Source organism: Aethalodelphis obliquidens, unplaced genomic scaffold (assembly GCF_003676395.1).
Source record: "Aethalodelphis obliquidens isolate GAN/ISIS:26980383/991018 unplaced genomic scaffold, ASM367639v1 scaffold55, whole genome shotgun sequence".
Lineage (NCBI taxonomy): Eukaryota > Metazoa > Chordata > Mammalia > Artiodactyla > Delphinidae > Aethalodelphis > Aethalodelphis obliquidens.
In genome coordinates, this window is record NW_020837999.1 from 12400326 (window position 1) to 12421657 (window position 21332).

The 21332-nt window shown below is 35.6% G+C and overlaps 1 protein-coding gene across 10 annotated transcripts in view; it reads right to left on the reverse strand.

Annotated features, from left to right (window-relative positions):
* The window catches only part of DCAF6 (DDB1 and CUL4 associated factor 6), a 168535-nt gene that overhangs the window by 121932 nt on the left and 25271 nt on the right, over positions 1 to 21332 (reverse strand). For all 10 annotated transcript variants that reach the window (XM_027086403.1, XM_027086401.1, XM_027086404.1 and 7 more), the window contains one exon: positions 4219 to 4311. Coding sequence is in view for 5 of the 10 variants with exons in the window: in XM_027086399.1 (XP_026942200.1) it covers positions 4219 to 4311 (93 nt within the window). In the remaining 5 variants the exon portion in view is untranslated. The remainder of the gene's footprint in view (positions 1 to 4218; positions 4312 to 21332) is intronic.

Genomic DNA, 21332 nt, shown 5'->3' on the forward strand with positions numbered 1-21332 from the left:
AGTAACATCAATATCCACCCACACAGTTGATCAAGTCAAAAACTAAGGAAGCATCCTTCATTTCTCTTTCCCTCATCCACTATATAAAATCCATCAGCAAATCCATGTCCAAGATACATTTCAAATTACTTCTCACCACCTTTAATGCCATTATCTCTGCCTCAACCATCATCTGTTCTCAACTACAATCTCAGAGATTTTCATCTCAGTCTCTGGATTACATCAATGGCCTCCTATCTCCTAGCTTCTGATCTTACTCAAACGCTACTCTCCAAAAAGCAACCACAGCTAACTTTTAAAAAGACAAATCATATCATTTCCATGTTTAAAATACTCTAGTGATCAGCTATTTCAATTACACTAAAAAGTAAACTCCTTAATCTAGCCTATCAAACCTACTACCTGACCCCTGCATAATCATGTTAACTTCATTTTGTACTGCTTCTTTCCCTAATTTATTAATAGATAATTGTTGGAAGAACTATAGTACTCATCTATATACAGTTAGTAATTTCACCAAAGGTCGGAATTTGTTTTTAATTGTTGAAATGGAATCAATACAGCCAATACAGATATGCACGCTACTGGAGATAAATAGCAGTAAAGTCGATTTAAAAAAATAGATGTGCAGCTGCAGTTACAATTTTTGAAAGCTAGATTTATTTTCTTATTTGTGCTTTCCTTGGATTAATGCGTTATAATACTTTTTCAGAAAACATCTAAGAATAATGGCCTACAGAGGTGGAAGATGGCAGAGTAACTTAATCTAAAATGAACAAAACATATTGTTAACTACAATTAGTAATAAATATGAAAGTGAACTAGCTGTAATGTCTATCACTTTGCTGATCATCAGGTTACTCTGACTAATCTAGCTGGCCAAGCAGGTATCTCTTCCCTCCTGCATCACGTTATATACAACACTTTCAAAACTTCATGCTTGGTCCAGGAGTATCTAGATAGAAGATGCTAGCTCTTCAATCTCTTAGGAAAAATCACCCCTCCTCCAACACATGCCTACCCTTGTCTAAGGCATTGAATACAGAAACTTCTTGCCTTTCTTTTACTAATATTTATTGGGCACCTACTACATGACAGGAAATTTACTAAGTGTTGAGGAAACAAAAAGGAAAAAGAAATGGTCATTGTTCCAAAGAAGTTATAGTCTAATGGTGAGCAACATGCAAACAAACATAATAATTGAGTTATCCATAAAATACGAGAACACACAGGAAGGAATGCCTGCATCTGCCTTGGTAAACTAGAGATATATCACAGATAAGAGCTGAGGCTTGAAGGATGAAATTAAACTTGCCAACTAAGTAGGAGGTGCATGGGACAGCAGAACATCCCACAAAGAGAGAAAAGCAGAAGCAAAGCATAGAAGAAACAAACAACATTTTATGCTCTAAGAACTAAAGGTAGCTGAATGAAGCCAAATCAAGAAAAATTCTGCATATACTCAGGATTTCTTTTACAGAAGATGCTGCAAGGCTACCTGAGGGCTAACTTCCTTCTGTTTCATCTATACCTTGAGGAGGAGGCCCTTTGGGGGTCCCAGAATATTGTGCGAGGTCTCTTATAGGAATCCATACCTGACTAGGATCCTGAGCTTTGTTTCTATTTACCTTGACCTTCAAGGCCACCAAAACTAAAGTTTAGATATGCCAAGACTGACAAATATCTTCAGGGCAAAAGTGGCTATCATGCTCACTTCTCTGGATTCCCTTTTTCCCTTCCATTTTGGACTGATAATTCCTTACTATCAAGACAGTTATTTATTTTTAGGATAATTTTTAAAGTTTTTAATCAAGCATTTTTGAGTTGATTTCAGTGGGAGGATTGGTCCAAATAAACTAGCCTGTAATTTTTGAAAAAAGAAGCTTCTCTTTTTTATGTATTTGAGATCTATGATATATATAACTAAGACATGATGCCATTAATAAGGAACAGTTAAATCTATTTTTAAAAAGTATCAAAACTTTTATATGCAATAAATTAATCTTTCCATGAACTCACAGGATTTAAAAAGAGAGTAAAACTATAGGAACAGATAATATCTGACTCAAGATCAAAAAACTTTATTTTCCTATGTAGTGAATCATCAGTGTTTAAAAACAAAAAATATTCCTATATGACAGCAAATTTGGATCTATTAAAACCACTATGTGAAAACTATAAAGTCTTGTTATACTCAAAATCTTTTAAAGTATTATCTGATTAATCATTTCTCAAACTGAAAAAGAAGAGTAATCACTTTTCAAATATATATATTCTACTGGGAACCATACATCAAAGTGATTATCATTTTTTTAAAATAAGCAAATAAAGGAAAAATAAGATCTTTTAAAAATTATTCCAATGGGGATATTCACAAAATAACTGAAGGCAGGGACTTGGAGAGATATTTGTACAGCTCTGCTTATAGCAGCATTATTCACAATAGCCAAAAGGTGGAAATGACCCAAGTGTTCACTGACAGATGAAAGGCTGAACAAAACGTGATACATACATACAATGGAATATTTGTCAACCTTAAAAAGAAAGGAAATACTGACACATGCTGCACATGGATGAACCTTAAGGACCTTATTCTAAGTAAAATAAGCCAGTCACAAAGGACAAATACTGTATAAAACCACTTATATGAGGTACCTGGAGTAGACAAATTCATAGAGACAGGAAGTAGAACAGTGGTTGTCAGGGGCTGGGGAGGGAAGAATGAAGGGTTATTGCTTAATGGGTATAGAGTTTCAGTTTTGCAAGATGAGAAGAGGTTTGCAGCTGGATGATGGTGATGGTATCACAACAATATGAATGTACTTAATGTCAGTGAACTGAACTCTTAAAAATGGTTAATATGCTTAATTTTATGTAATGTGTATTTTACAACAATTTTTATAAGAAACAGTAAAGCTCTGGGACTTCCCTGGTGGTCCAGTGGTTAAGAATCTACCTTCCATTGCAGAGAACATGGGTTTGATCCCTGGTTGGGGAACTAAGATCCCACATGCTGCAGGACAACTAAGCCTGCATGCCGCAACTACTGAGCCCATGCACTCTAGAGCCTGTGCGCCACAACTAGAGAGCCCGTGCGCCACAGCTACTGAGCCCACGTGCTCTGGAGCCCGTACACAACTAGAGAGAAGCCTGCACACCGCAATTAGAGAAGCCCATGCACCACAACGAAGAGCCCACACGCCACAACGAAAGATCCCGTGTGCCGCAACTAAGACCTGATGCAGCCAAATAAATAAATATTTTTTTTAAAAAAGAGTAAAGCTCTGTATCTTTTCAAAACAAAAAAATTATTCCATTGGTATCTAGATGAGTGATTTAAATACTGTAAACATTAAAATTCTGATAGTGATGATCAAAAAGCATTCCACATATACATTATTCCAGGAAGGTTCTCTGAGTAATTGCAGAGCTAAGACAAGCAGGATTCTGAAACATCAAGTTTCCCTCTGCTAAGTCAGGACAATTAAGTAAAGCTATCTCTGAAATAAAACTATGACCTGTCCTTTAATCAAGGATAGCCTCCATACAAACCTTTTATTAGGTTGAAGAACCACAAACATTTATTTAAATAACTTAACTATTTAAATGTAGAAAAACAAAAAATACATGAACAATTTATTCTGTAAGATTGCTAATATTAAATATGACTTCAGTCTGCCAATCTACAGTATTCTCATTCATATAAAAGTATTTGTATACTTACTCTTATAAAGTCAGAAGAAGGGCCAATAAAAATCAGAACATAATGCAAATTAAAATTTAATATGATATCCCAGTTTACTGAATTGGATGTTATGAAGCATTTCATTAGAACCTAGCCACTGTTTGTAAACTGATAAAATTCAGTTTCTTAAACTGCTTGGCTGAAGATTAGATTCTGTGAGCATAAAAGAAAAAAAATCACATTTTTCCCCCAAAAGAATGGCTTATTGAGATAATGTCACTTTTGGCAATTTTATCCACATGCATAAAATGAAGCATATTTAAATTTTCTAGAGTCAAAAGGCTGAATGAAATCTAATGTTTTCTTAAAGAAACTAAGGAACTTGCATGTGATAACTTCCAAATTATATAACTTTAGAAAAATAGGGATATTCTTTACAAATGCCCACTCCATGATTATTCACTATTTCTTGATTTCTACCTTCTTGATTTTTGTTTTTCTCATTAAGTTGTAGATTTTTAAAACCACTTTACCTTTCTGCTGTAAGGATTACTAATTACTAACTTGGTGTCATCTGAGCCAGATAAGATATATTCTCCAGTCTCATTCCAACAGATCGTATTAACCTAAAAAGAAAGCAAAATACAAATTTAAGCAGACTGAAAGTAAAATGAGTATGCCATCTTCACTTAGCTGATGGTTTAAAATTTATATCTCTAATGACGTTATGTCTATGGTAAATAGTATTTACCAGTTTACTTAGTGAAAATGCATACTGAGTGCCATTTGGCAAGCACAATGTTCTATAAATTCACAATGAAATATGAGTCTTTCTTAAGTTTTATTTAAATTTATTTTAATTAGTCCATTTTATATCCAGAGACATAAAACCAAGTCACCTAAAAAGGAATTAGAAAAACTTACTACAGAGCTACAGTAACCAAGGCTGTGTGGTACTGTCATGATCATAGACATATCAATCAATGGAATGGAATTGAGTCCAGAAATAACCCATACATTTATGGTCAGGTAATTCTTGACAAGGGGTCCAAGACCATTCAATGGAGAAACAATAATCTTTTCAACAATTGATGCTAGGACACCTGGATATACACAAGCAAAAGGAATTTGGATCCCTACTTCACATCACATACAAAAATTAACTGAAAATGATCAAAGATTTAAATGTAAGAGCCAAATGGGACCTAATGAAACTTCAAAGCTTTTGCACAGCAAAGGAAACCATAAACAAGACCAAAAGACAACCCTCAGAATGGGAGAAAATATTTGCAAGTGAAGCAACTGACAAAGGATTAATCTCCAGAATTTACAAGCAGCTCATGCAGCTCAATAACAAAAAAACAAACAACCCAATCCAAAAATAGGCAGAAGACCTAAATAGACATTTCTCCAAAGAAGATATACAGACTGCCAACAAACACATGAAAGGACGCTCAACATCATTAATCATTAGAGGAATGTAAATCAAAACTAGAATGAGATATCACCTCACACCAGTCAGAATGGCCATCATCAAAAAATCTAGAAACAATAAATGCTGGAGAGGGTGTGGAGAAAAGGGAACACTCTTGCACTGCTGGTGGGAATGTGAATTGGTACAGCCACTATGGAGAACAGTATGGAGGTTCCTTAGAAAACTACAAATAGAACTACCATATGACCCAGCAATCCCACTACTGGGCATATACCCTGAGAAAACCATAATTCAAAAAGAGTCATGTACCAAAATGTTCACTGCAGCTCTATTTACAATAGCCAGGAGATGGAAACAACCTAAGTGCCCATCATCGGATGAATGGATAAAGAAGATGTGGCACATATATAAGATGGAATATTACTCAGCCATAAAATGAAACGAAATTGAGCTATTTGCAATGAGGTGGATGGACCTAGAGTCTGTCATACAGAGTGAAGTAAGTCAGAAAGAGAAAGACAAATACCATATGCTAACACATATATATGGAATTTAAGGGGAAAAAATGTCATGAAGAACCTAGGGGTAAGACAGGAATAAAGACACAGACCTACTAGAGAATGGACTTGAGGATATGGGGAGGGGGAAGGGTAAGCTGGGACAAAGTGAGCGAGTGACATGGACATATATACACTACCAAATGTAAAATAGATAGCTAGTGGGAAGCAGCCGCATAGCACAGGGAGATCAGCTCAGTGCTTTGCGACCACCTAGAGGGGTGGGCTAGGGAGGGTGGGAGGGAGACACAAGAGGGAAGAGATATGGGAACATATGTATATGTATAACTGGTTCACTTTGTTATAAAGCAGAAACTAACACACCATTGTAAAGCAATTATACTGCAATAAAGATGTAAAAAAAATTAAAAATAAATGTAAGAGCCAAAACTTTAAAGCTCTTAGAAGGAAACATAGGTCTCAATCTTCATGAAAACTAAAACCACAATGAATTACCACTTCACATCATTAAGATGGCTATAATAATTTAAGAAAAAGAAAACACAAAATATAAGAAGAATTAGAATGTCAAGAAACTGGAACCTTGATACATTTCTGGTAGGAATGCAACATAGTACAGCTATTTGGAAAGCAGTTTGGCAGTACGGTCAAAAACTGAAACAGAGTTACGCTAAGAGCCAGCAATTCCACAACAAAATGTATACCCAAGAGAACTGAAAACATGTCACAGAAAAACTTCTACACTCAAGTTCATAGCTGCATTATTCATAACAGACAAAAAGGGAAGCATTTCAAATGTTCACCAAATAATGAATAAACAAAATGTGACTAACCCATTTGCTCATAACAAAATATCCATACAATGAAGTATTATTCAGCCATAAAAAGAAATAATGATACATGCTGCCACATGGATGAACCTTAAAAAAGTACGCTAAGTGAAAGCCAGTCTGAAAGGCCACATATTATATGGTTCATTTACATAAAAAGTACAGAATAAGCTTATCTACAGAGACAGAAAGCAGATTATAGCGACTGCCAAGAGCTTGGTGGAGGGGGAATGGGAGTGACTGATAATTGGTATGGACTTTCTCTTTTGGATGGTGAAAATATACTGGAATTAGATAGCAGTGACAGCTATACAACTTTATGAATATAGTAAAAAGGCACTGCACTGAACACTTAAAAGAGATGAATTTTATGGAATGTGGACTATATCTAAATTTAAAAAAAAGAGAAGGAATTACTGACTTCCACTTTCAATCCAGGTGGAGTAACTAGGACCCCCAGATTTACTATCACATCTGAAACAACCAAAAACAGCAGAATATACATTCTTTTTAAGTACACATGAAATATTTACCAATATAGAAGATACTTACTATGGGGCATAAAACAAATCTCAATATATTTAAAAGACTTCAAGTCCCATAAAATGTTTTCTGTCCAAAATGGAATTAAATTAGAAATCATTAACACAAAGAAATATTTGAAAACTATAAAATTGCACATGGTCAAGAAAGAAATCACAAAATAAATTACAAAGTATTTTTAACTGAATGACAATAAAAGCACAACATATCTCAATTTTGGGGTTGTAGCGAACATAGTGCTTAGAAGGAAATTTACAGCACAAAAACACCTATATTAGAAGGATAAAGGTCCCATAACAATGACTTCCACTTCCACTCAAAAAGGTGTAACAAGAAGGCCAATGAAATCAAAAGTCAAAAGAAGATTGGAAATAATGAATATAAGAGCAGAAATCAATGAAAAAGAAAACAGGAAAACAGAGAAAATTGATAAAACCAGAAACTGGTGCATTGAAAAGACAAAGTTAATGAACCTCTACTCAGACTAATCAAGAAAAAGAAGGGGTGGGGGAACTTATTACCAGTATCAGGAATGAGAGCAGTGACATCATTACACATTCTACAAATATTTAAACATATAAAAGAACACTGTGGACAACTTTATCAAAAAAATTCAACAACTTGGAGAGTTAACAAAATCCCTGAAACACACATACTAAACAAAATTTACTCAAGACATTGTCCATTTTTATTAACAAACTGCAGTTAGAATTTTCAACAAAGAAAACTCCAGGCCCAGACTGCTTTGCTGGTGAATTTTGCCAAGTATTTTAAAAACATAAAAGATGAAAATTCTGTACCAAGTATTTTAGAAAACTAAAAAGAACAGTATACTTACCAACTCATTGATACAAGAAAACTATGGACCAATATCCTTAATGTACACACAAAAACTCTAAAACAGAATTTTAGAAAACTGAACAATATATGAAAATAGATAATACATCATGACTCAAGGAAAATGTAAGAATGGTTTGACACTCAAATATTAATCAATGTAACCCATGATATTAACAAACTAAAAAAGAAAATCATATGGTCACTGCAATAAATGCAGTGACATCTGAAAAAAGAACAGACATTTGAAAAAAATCCAACAATGATTCATAAAAAGAGCTCTCAGCAAAGTAGAATGGAACTTTTTCAACTGGACAATGCACATCCGTTAAAAAACCATCATACTTAATAATGAAAGACTGGATGCTTTCCCTCTAAGATCAGAACAAGACAGGGATGTCTGCTCTCACCACTTCTGTTCAACACTGTCTAGGGTACTAGACAGCACAGTAAGACAAGAAAAAGAAATAAAAGGAAACCGGACAGGAAAAGAAGTAAACCTATCTTTATTCTCAGATGCCATGATTGTTTATATAGAATATCCTACAGAATCTTAAAAAAAGGGGGCTGGAACTATTAAGCTTAGGAAGTTTGAGGGATACAGATGAATACCATATTCCCTTGGTATCCAACAGGATGGGTTCCAGGACCGTCTGACGAATGCCAAAGTCTGTAGATGCTCAAGTACCTTATATAAAATGGAGAAATACAGTCGACCCTCGGTATCCACAGATGCAGAGCCTGTGGATATGGAGGGATGACTGTATGTAAAAATAGATAGCACAAGGAATTAAAACCACATATTGCTATTGCTAAATATCTATTAGAATGTCTAAAATTAAAAAGAATGACTGAAAAAAAAAAAGAATGACTGTATCAGGTCTGAAGGAAGAAAGAGAACAGTATAATAGTAGCAAACTTCAACACCCCACTTTAAACAATGGATAAATCATACCGACAGAAAATCAGTAAGGAAACATTAGACTTGTATTAAACTTTAGATCAAATGAATCTAACAGATACATATAGAACATTCCGTCCAACAACAGAACATTCTTCTCAAGTGAACACAGAACATTCTCCAGGATAAATCATGTTAGACCACAAAACAAGTATTAGCAAACATTAAAAGAATGAAATCCTACCAAGTATCTTTCCTGCCCACAGTGGTGTGAAAATAGAAACTGACAGGAGGAAAACTGAAAATTTCACAAACATGTGGAAATTAAATAACACACTCCTGGACAACCAGAGCATCAAAGAAAAAAAATCAAAAAATATCTTCAGACAAGTGAAAATGGAAACAAGACACATGGGATGCAGCAAAAGCAGTTCTCAGTGGGAAGTTTATAGCAATCAATGTCTACATTAAGAAAAAAAGAAAGATCTCAAATAAACCATCTAAATTTACACATTGAGGAACTAGAAAAGAAAAACAGCCCAAAGTTGGCATAAAGAAGATGATAAAGATCAGAGGAGAAATGAATAAAATAGAGAACAGGAAAATAACAGAAAAGATAAAAAAAAAAATTAAAAGCTGGTTTTTTGAAAAGATTAACAAAATTGACAAACATTTCAAAGGACTTAACAAGATTATAAAATTATAAATAAAAGACATTACAACTGATACCACAGAAACATAAAGAGTCATAAAAGACTACTATGAACAATTATACACCAACAAATTAGACAACCTGGAATAAATTCCTAGGAACATATAACTGACTAAGACTGAATCATGAAAAAAGAAAATCTGAACAGAACAATAATGAGTAAAGACATTAAATAAAAAACCTCCCAACAGTAACAACAACAAAAAAGCCTAGGACCAGATAGCTTCTCAGGCTTTAAATGTTTACCAAATGTTTCAAGAAGAATTAAACTCATTTTCTGAGGTAAGCATTACCCTCACACCAAGGCCAGATAAGGATACTACAGGAAAAGAAAACTACAAGCCAACATTTCTGATGAATATAGAGGCAAAAATTATCAAGAAAATACTAGCAAATCAAATTCAAAATCACATTAAAAGTATCATACACCAGGACTTCCCTGGCGGTCTAGAGGTTAAGACTCTGCCCTTCCAATGCAGGAGGTGCAACTTCGATCCCTAGTTAGGGAACTAATATCCCACATGCCACGCAGCGCAGACAAAAAATTAAAAAAAAAAATTTTTTTTACACTATCATTGACCCATACACCATAATCAACTGGGATTTACCACTGAAATGCAAGCATGGTTCAATATAAAGAAATCAATAATTTTAATACACCTCATTAATGGAAAGATAAAAATCATGATTGTCTCAATAGATGCACAAAAAGCATTTAACTAAATTCAACATCTTTCATGATAAAAATTCTCAACAAACTAGGAATAGAAGGATTACACCTCAACATAAAAAAGGCCATATATAACAAGTCCACAGCTAACACCATACTCAAGGGTGAAACGTTGAAAAAAGCTTTTCCTCTAAGATCAGGAGCAAGACAAGGATGTCCACTCTCATCACTTGTATTCAACATACTACTGGAAGTCCCAGCCAGAATAATTAGACAGGAAAAAGAAATAAAAGGCAACTAAATTGGAAATGAAGATATAAAACTATCTTCGTTTGCAGATGACCTCATCGTATATATATTGATAGAAAATCCTGAAGACTTCACCAAAAATTTATTAGCACTAACAAATGATTTCAGTAGTTTCAAGATATATCATCAACAAACAAAAATCAGTTGCATTTCTGTATACTAACAATGAACTATCTGAAAATGAAATAAAGAAAACAAGCCCATTTACAACAGTATCAAAAACAATAAAATACTCAGGAATAAAGTTAACCAGGGAGGTGAAAGATCTATACACTGAAATCTATATGACAAAGATGAGAAACACTGAAAAAACAAACAGAAAGACACATTCATGTATGAAAATAGTTAATATTATACTATACTACTCAAAAGCTATCTACAGATTTACAGCAATCCCTATCAAAATTCCAAAAGCATTTTTCACAGAAATAGAAGTCCTGAAGTTTGTATGGAACAACTCCCTCTTGCGAGAGTACCGTAATCACAACTGACTGCTGGGCAGTCATCGACAGAAAGACACTGAAAATCATCAAAAGATACCCAACACCCAAAGAAAAAGGAGAACCCCCGATGAGATGGTAGGAGGGGCGCAATCACAATAAAGTCAAATGCCATAACTGCTGGGTGGGTGATTCACAAACAAAAGAACAAGTATACCTCAGAAGTCCACCCACTGGAGTGAAGGTTCTGAGCCCCACATCAGGCTTCCCAAATTGGGGGTCTGGCAATGGGAGGAGGAATTCCCAGAGAATCAGACTTTAAAAGCTAGCGGGATTTGATTGCAGGACTTCGACAGAACTGGGTAAAACAGAGATTCCACTCTTGGAGGGCACAGACAAAATAGTGTGCGCATCAGTACCCGGGGGAAGGAGAAGTGACCCCATAGGAGACTGAACCAGACCTACCTGCTAGTGTTGGAGGACCTATGCATAGGAGGGGGGTGGCTGTGGCTTACAACAGGGGCAAGGAGACTGGCAGCAGAAATTCTGGGAAGTACTCCCTGGCATGAGCCTTCCCAGAATCCACAATTAGCCCCACCAAAGAGCTGGGTAGGCTCAAGTGCTGGGTCGCCTCAGGCCAAACAACCGACAGGGAGGGAACAGAGCCCCACCCATCAGCAGAAAAGTGGATTAAAGTTTTACTGAGCTTTGCCCACCAGAGCTACACCAAACTCTTCCAACCACAAGGCCCTCCCAGCAGGAAGCTTGCACAAGCCTCTTCGATATCCTGATCCACCAGAGGGCAGAGAGCAAGAGCAAGAAGAACTACAATTCTGCAGCCTGTGGAATAAAAACCACATTCACAGTAAGATAGACAAAATGAAAAGTGACAGGACTATGTACCACATAAAGGAACAAGATAAAACCCCAGAAAAACAACTAAATGAAGTAGAGATAGGCAACCTTTCAGAAAAAGAATTCAGAAAAATGATCCAGGACCTCAGAAAAATAATGGAGGCAAATATCGAGAAGATGCAAGAAATGTTTAACAAAGACCTAGAAGAATTAAAGAAGAACACCTAGAAGAATTAAAGAACAAACAAACAGAGCTGAACAATACAATAACTGAAATGAAAAATATACTAGAAGGAATCAATAGTAGAATAACTGAGGCAGAAGAACGGATAAGTGACCTGGAAGATAGAATGGTAGAATTTACTGCCACAAAAGAGAATAAAGAAAACAGAATAAAAAGAAATGAAGACAGACTAAGAGACCCTGGGACAACATTAAACACACCAACATTCGCAACATAGCGGTCCCAGAAAGAGAAGAGAGAGAGAGAGAGAAAGGACCCGAGAAAATATTTCAAGAGGTTATAGTCAAAAACTTCCCTAACATTAGAAAGGAAATATCCACCCAAGTCCAGGAAGTGCAGAGTCCCAGGCAAGATAAACCCAAGCAGAAACACGTCAAGACACACAGTAATCAAACTGACAAAAATTTAAGAAAAAAAATTATTAAAAGCAACAAGGGAAAAATGACAACATACAACTCCCATAAGATTTACAGCTGATTTCTCAGCAGAAACGCCACAAGCCAGAAGGGACTGGCAAGATATATTTAAAGTGATGAAAAGGAAGAACCTAAAACCAAGATTACTCTACCCAGCAAGGATCTCATTCAGATTCGAAAGAGAAATCAAAAGCTTTACAAACAAGCAAAACCTCAGAGAATTCAGCACCACCAAAGCACCTCTACAACAAATGCTAAAAGAAATTCTCTAAGTGGGAAACACAAGAGAAGAAAAGGACCTACAAAAACAAACCCAAAACAATTAAGAAAATGGTAACAGGAACATACATATGTATAATTACCTTAAATGTGAATGGATTAAATGCTCAAACCAAAAGACAGGCTCACTGAATGGATAAAAACACAAGGCCCATATATATACTGTGTACAAGAGACCCACTTCATACCTAGGGATACACACAGACTGAAAGTAAGAGGATGGAAAAAGATATTCCATCCAAATGGAAATCAAAAGAAAGCTGGAGTAGCAATACTCATAAAAGAAAAAATAGACTTTAAAATAAAGACTACTAAAAGAGACAAGGAAGGACACTACATAATGATCAAGGGATCAATCCAAGAAGAAGATATAACAATTGTAAATATTTATGCACCCAACATAGGAGCACCTCAATATGTAAGTCAAACGCTAACAGCTATAAAAGGGGAAATTGACAGTAACACAATAATAGTAGGGGACTTCAACACTCCACTTTCCTATTGGACACGTCATCCAAAATGACAATAAATAAGGAAACACAAGCTTTAAATGACACATTAGACCAGAGAGACTTAATTGATATTTATAGGACATTCCATCCAAGAAAAGCAGATTACACTTTCTTTGCAAGTGCACATGGAACATTCTCCAGGATAGATCACATCTTGGGTTACAAATCAAGTCTCAGTAAATTTAAGAAAACTGAAATCATATCAAGCATCTTTTCAAACCACAACACTATGAGATTAGAAATAAATTACAGGGAAAATAACGTAAGAAACACAATCATATGGAGGCTAAACAATATGTTACTAAATAACCAAGAGATCACTGAAGAAATCAAAGAGGAAAATAAAAAATACCTAGAGACAAATGACAACAAAAACACAATGATCCAAAACCTATGGGATGCAGCAAACCCAGTTCTAAGAGGGAAATTTATAGCAATACAACCCTACCTCAAGAAACAAGAAAAATCTCAAAGAAACAATCTAACCTTACACTTAAAAGAACCAGAGAAAGAAGAACAAAGAAAACCCAAAGTTAGTAGAAGGAAAGAAATCATAAAGATCGGAGCAGAAATAAATGAAATAGAAACAAAGTAAACAATAGCAAGGAGCAATAAACCTAAAACCTGGTTCTTTGAGAAGATAAACAAAATTGATAAACTTTTAGCCAGACTCAAATCAATAAAATTAGAAATGAAAAAGGAGAAGTTACAACAGACACCACAGAAATACAAAGCATCATAAGAGACTACTATAAGCAATCTATGCCAATAAAATGGACAACCTGGAAGAAACAGATGAATTCTTAGAAAGGTATAACTTTCCAAGACTGAACGAGGAAGAAATAGAAAGTATGAACTGATCAATCACAAGCACTGAAACTGAAACTGTGATGAAAAATCTTCAAACACGCAGAAGTCCAGAACCAGACCCTTTCACAGGTGAATTCTCTCAAACATTCAGAGAAGAGCTAACACTCATCCTTCTCAACTCTTCCAAAAAAACTGCAGAAGAAGGAACACTCCCAAACTCATTCTACGAGGCCACCATCACCCTGATACCAAAACAAGACAAAGATACTACAAAAAAAATTACAGACTAATATCACTGATGAACACAGATGCAAGAATGCTCAACAAAATACTAGGAAACAGAATCAAACAACACACTGAAAGGATCATACATCATGATCAAGTGGAATTTATCCCAGGGATGCAAGGATTCTTTGATATATGCAAATCAAACAATGTGATACACCATATTAACAAACTGAAGAATAAAAACCATATGATCATCTCAATAGATGCAGAAAAAGCTTTTGACAAAATTCAACACCCATTTATGATAAAAACTCTCCATAAAGTGGGCATAGAGAGAACCTACCTCAACATAATAAAAGCCATATATGACAAATTCACAGCCAACATCATTCTCAACGGTGAAAGATTGAAAGCATTTCCTCTAAGATCAGGAAGAAAACAAGGATGTTCACTCTCGCCAGTATTATTCAACATAGTTTTGAAAGTCCTAGCCATGGCAGTAAGAGAAGAAAAAGAAATAAAAGGAATGCAAATTGTAAAAGAAGTAGTAAGACTGTCACTGTTTGCAGATGAGATGATACTATATATAGATAATCCTAAATATGCCACCAGAAAACTACTAGAGCTAATCAATGAATTTGGTAAAGTTTCAGGATACAAAATTAATGCACAGAAATCTCTTGCATTCCTAGACACTAGTGATGAAAAATATGAAAGAGAAATTAAGGAAACACTCCCATTCACCACTGCCACAAAAAGAATAAAATACCTAGGAATAAACATACCTAAGGAGGTAAAAGTCCTGTACTCAGAAAACTATCAGATACTGATGAAAGAAATCAGAGATGACACAAACAGATGGAGAGATATACCATTTTCTTGGATTGGAAGAATCAATATTGTGAAAATGACTATATTACTCAAAGCAATCTACAGATTGAATGCAATCCCTATCAAACTACCAATGGCACTTTTTACAAACTGGAACAAAAAAATCTTAAAAGTTGTATGGAGACACAAAAGACCCTGAATAGTCAAAGCAATCTTGAGGAAAAAAACAGAACTGTAGGAATCATACTCCCTCACCTCATACTATACTACAAAGCTATAGTAATCAAGACAATAGGGCACTGGAACAAAAACAGAAATATAGATCAATGGAACAGGACAGAAAGCCCAGACATAAACCTACACAACTCTGGTCAACTAATCTACGACAAAGGAGGCAAAGATATACAATGGAGAAAAGACAGTCTCTTCAATAAGTGGTGCTGGGAAAACTGGACAGCTATATGGAAAAGAATGAAATTAGAACACTCCCTAACACCATACACAAAAATAAACTCAAAATGGATTAAAGACCTAAATGTAAGACCAGACAATATCAAACTCTTAGAGGAAAACATCGGAAGAACACTCTGACATAAATCACAAGATCTTTTTTGACCCACCTCCTAGAGTAATGGAAATAAAAACAAAAATAAATGGGACCTAATGAAACTTAAAAGCTTTTGCACAGCAAAGGAAAACTCTAAACAAGACGAAAACACAACCCTCAATATGGGAGAAAATATTTGCAAACAAATCAACGGACAAAGGATTAATCTCCAAAATACATAAAAAGCTCATGCAGCTCAATATTAAAAAAACAAACAACCCAATTAAAAAATGGGCAGAAGGGGCTTCCCTGGTGGCGCAGTGGTTGAGAGTCCGCCTGCCGATGCAGGGGACGCGGGTTCGTGCCCCGGTCCGGGAGGATCCCACATGTCGCGGAGCGGCTGGGCCCGTGAGCCATGGCCTCTGAACCTGCGCGTCCGGAGGCCGTGCTCCGCAACGGGAGAGGCCACAACAGTGAGAGGCCCGCGTATCGCCAAAAAGAAAAAAAGTTTGTAACCATAAAAATGGGCAAAGACCTGAAAAACCTTTTTTCCAAAGAAGACATACAAATGGCCAAAAAGTACATGAAACAATGCTCAACATCACTAATCATCAGAAAAATGCACATCAAAGCCACAAATGAGGGAGCACCCTGGAAGTCCAGTAGTTAGGACTCGGTGCTTTCACTGCTGTGGCCTAGGTTCAATCCCACGAGCTGCACAGCATGGACAACAACAACAACAAAAAAACACAATGAGATACCATCTCAGACCTATTAGAATGGCTATTATCAAAAATATAAGAGATAAGAAGTGCTGGTAAGGACGTGGAGAAAAGGGAACCTTGTGCACCACTGGTGGGAAGGGAAATTGATACAGCAACTATAGGAAACACTATGGAGGTTCCTCAAAAAATTTAAATTAGAACTACCATATAATCCAGCAATCCCAATTTTGGGTATATATTTGAAGGAAATTAAAATACTATCTTGAAGAGATATCTGCAGCACCCCATATTCATTGTGTCTTTATTTACGATACCCAAGACACGAAAAGAACCTAGGTGTCTGTCAATGGATGAATGGATAAATATGATAAACACACACACCCATGCACACAATGGAATATTTTTCAGCCATAAAATTGAAGGAAATCCTGACGTTTGCAACAATGTGGATGAATGCCGAGGGTGAGATAAAGAATGACAAATGCTGTATGATATCACTTATATGTGGAATCTAAACATGCTCAACTGATAGAAATAGAGAGTAGACTGGTGGTTGCCAGAGGCTGGAAGGTGGAGGAAATGAGATGTTCAAAAAGTATAAACTACCAGTTATAAGATGAGTAAGTTCTGGGATCTAATGTACAGCATGGTGTTTACAGGTAGCAATACTGTGCTGTATACTTGAAAGATACTAAGAAAGTAAATATTAAATGTTCTCACCACCACCACAACAACAAAATGGAAATTATGTGAAGTGATAATGTGTTAACTAAGCTTATTGTGGTAATCATTTTGCAATATATATGTGTATCAAATCATTACATTTTACACATTAAACTTATACATTTATATATGTAAATTATATCTCAATAAAGATGGGGAAAAATAGAGTAGAAGGATACCCATGAAACTAAAACAAGTGGTTATGTGTTTTAGGGAACAGAAAAAAATGGGGAAGACAGGAACAGGAGTGAGAGCCACACTTCTCAATGTATACTTTTTTTTTGTTAATTTAGTGTATTTATTTTGGCTGTGCTTGGTCTTAGTTGTGGAATGCGAGATCTTCATTGTAGTATGCAGGATCTTTCATTGTGGCGCATGGGCTTCTCTCTAGTTGTGGCATGCAGGCTCTAGAGCACGCAGGCTCAGTAGTTGTGGTGCACAGGCTCTCTAGTTGTGGCATGTGGGCTCAGTAGTTGCAGCACGCAGGCTCTCTAGTGGTAGCACACGGGCTCTAGAGCATGTGGGCTCAGTAGTTGTGGCACGTGGGCTTAGTTGCCCCATGGCATGTCGGATCCCGACCAGGGATCGAACCTGCATCCCATGCATCAGAAGGTGGATTCTTAACCACTGGACCACCAGGGAAGTCTCTCAATGTGTATTTTTTTATGTAGTTTATTTTTGTACAATGAGAAGGCATCACCCGTTTTAAAAAATGCAAAATAAAAATAAGGACAAAAATTTTTTTAGTATGCAAGCAGAAAAGATATCTTTAAGCTAGCAAGAAAAGTTTATGTTCCACTCATCCTTAGAAAAATATTTGAGAAAATACTCAGTAAAACCTGAAAGTAAATTCAAAACTGGAAAGATACAGAATCCACAGCTTGTAAAAACTTCAGAATACCACAAAGGCAGTTATACATTATGCAAGAATCCATCTGAAATTAACACTAGAAAATTCTCCTTTGAGTAAGGAGAAAGACTTGACCTTAGTTCCTCAAAGAAACACATAAAATCCAATATGTAACACATGCTTTTGTCTCTTCGATAAACACTTCATAAGTGCCAAATATGTGGTAGGCACTCCCCTCGACACTAGACGAAGAAAATAAATTCATGAAGATATATTTGGTGTCCAGAGTGCTAGAGTAGAGGGAGGCAGGTATGCAGACTATGAACAAATAAATAAATGCATAATTATAATGTCAGTATTATGGTGAAAAAAACAGAAGAAAGAGAAAGATACTGATGAGGAGTGGGGAGCTATTAGGGTGGTCAGGAAAAGCATCTCCGACAGGTTAAGTTAAAGCTAAATGAAATGACAAGGTAAGCTTCAAAGATATGTGAGGAAGAAAGTTCTAGGCAAAAAACAAAATACGTACGACAGAGGTGTACTAGGTGCATTTAAAGAAACAGCAAAAAGATGAGTATGACTAAAACAAACATGTATAATGGAGAATACAGTAAGGGATGAAATGGAAAAGAAGGCAAGTGCCAAATCATGTAGGGTCTCTGAAGCAATAAGGCCTTTGGATTTACTATACGTAAGCCAGAAACCCATTAGAGAGTTTTGAGCAGCTGAGTGTGCTCACCTATAAAACAGATGATATATTATATAATTTTCTTCCTCTTCTCTCCTTATTGTGAAGAGCTAAATGAAAACTACGACATATACATATGTATAAGACATTAACACTGTTTACTGAATTTTGACTTTTAGAATAAATACATTGACAAATTTCAGAAAATAACAATGGCTACAGAATAGGAGGCAAATGAAATCAACACTGACAATACAAAAGCATATATAGCTGAAAAAGGTGTGAAATAGAGATAGGAAGGTGGAAGAAGGGTGAAAGCCTTAAATATACTTTACAGAATAGGGATTCAAGAAATACTGTCTATGAATGACAGAAAAACAAAACGATGCTTAAGTGTGTTGTTTAAAATTAAAGTGACAGCTGGAGAGACTGAGAACAGTAACAAAATTTTTGAGAAGCCGACATCTTAGAAAATTGTATAAATTAGTTAATTCCTCTTCTATCATAGCAGAAAAACAAAGGACAACACCCAAAGTTGACACTTCAAGAAAGACCAACATAACACTATCACACAGAAATGAAAGAAATTACCAGAAGATCTGAAATAAAACACGGATTAAAAGAGGCTGCTTAAGGAGGATAAGAACAGAATAAGGGAGTGCAGTACATGTCCATTTCTTTTTGTTATGATCCATTTTTAACCATGAGCATCAGGAGAACCTCAAGAGTGGTGCTAAGGTTTAAAATAAATAACATATATTGATATCAAAAGTGTATTTACAGCATAATTATAATACCACAACTGTGAACAGGAAAAAGATAACATTTTGGAGGATCGGACTATAGACACTTTTCCCCTCTTTGCTTAAGTTTTAAATGTTTGAATCCTTAGAGTTAAGGCCTAGACCCTCCAGTTTGCAATTTCTTTCCATGTGCTCGTTCTAGTCTCATGTTTTCAATTAGTAGCTATAGCACTGTTTTCCAAAGTATGATCCACAGATCACCTAGATTAAAATCACCTAAAGTGTTGACTAGAATACAAATTCCGGGGACTTCCCTGGTGGTGCAGTAGTTAAGAATCTGCCTGCCAATCAAGTACCTTTTTGGACCACAACACTATGAGACTAGCTATCAATTACAGGAAGAAAATGGTAAAAAATAAAAACATATGGAGGCTAAACAATATGCTTCTAAACAACTAAGAGATCACAGAAGAAATCAAAGAAGAAATCAAATAAATACCTAGAAACAAATGACAACGAAAACACAATGACCTAAAACCTATGGGATGCAGCAAAAGCAGTTCTAAGATGGAAGTTTATAGGAATACAATCCTACCTCAAAAAACAAGAAAAATCTCAAATAAACAACCTAACCTTACACCTAAAGCAATCAGAGAAAGAACAAAAAAAAAACCCGAAGTTAGCAAAAGGAAAGAAATCATAAAGATCAGATCAGAAATAAATGAAAAAGAAATGAAGGAAACAATAGAAAAGATCAATAAAACTAAAAGCTGGTTCTTTGAGAAGATAAACGAAATTGATAAACCATTAGACTCATCAGGAAAAAAGGGAGAAGACTCAAATCAACAGAATTAGAAATGAAAAAGGAGAAGTAACAACTGACTGCAGAAATACAAAGGAGCATGAGAGATTACTAAAAGCAACTATATGCCAATAAAATGGACAACCTGGAAGAAATGGACAAATTCTTAGAAAAGTACAATCTTCCAAGACTGAACCAGGAAGGACTAGAAAGCATGAACAGACCATTCACAAGCACTGAAATTGAAACTGTGATTTAAAATCTTCCAACAAACAAAAAGCCCAGGGCCACATGGCTTCACAGGCAAATTCTAACAAAGATTTAGAGAAGAGTGAACAACTACCTTCCTAAAACTCTTCCAAAATACAGCAGAGGGAGGAACACTCCCAAACTCATTCTATGAGGCCACCATCACCCTGATACCAAACCAGACAAATATATCACAGAAAAAGAAAATTACAGGCCAATATCACTGACGAACATAGATGCAAAAATCCTCAACAAAATACTAGCAAACAGAATCCAACAGCACATTAAAAGGATCATACATCATGATCAAGTGGGGTTTATTCCAGGAATGCAAGGATTCTTCACTATATGCAAAACAATCAATGTGGCACACCATATTAGCAAACTGAAGGATAAAAACCATGTGATCACCTCAATAGATGCAGAAAAAGCTTTTGACAAAATTCAGCACCCATTTATGATAAAAACTCTCCAGAAAGTGGGCATAGAGAGAACCTACCTCAACATAATAAAAGCCATATATGACAAATTCACAGCCAACATCATTCTCAATGGTGAAAAACTGAAAGCATTTCCTCTAAGATCAGGAACAAGACAAGGTTGCCCACTTTCACCACTATTATTCAACATAGTTTTGGAAGTATTATCCATGGCAGTCAGAGAGGAAAAAGAAATAAAAGGAATCTAAATTGGAAAAGAAGAAAAAGTGTCACTGTTTGCAGATGACATGATCTATACATAGAAAATCCTAAAGATGACACCAGAAAACTGCTAGAGCTGATCAATGAATTTGGTAAAGTAGCAGGATACAAAATTAATGCACAGAAATCTGTTGCATTCCTACACACTAAAAATGAAAAATCAGAAACAGAAATTATGGAAACAATCCCATTTACCACTGCAACAAAAAGAATAAAATACCTAGGAATAATCTACCTAAGGAGGCAAAA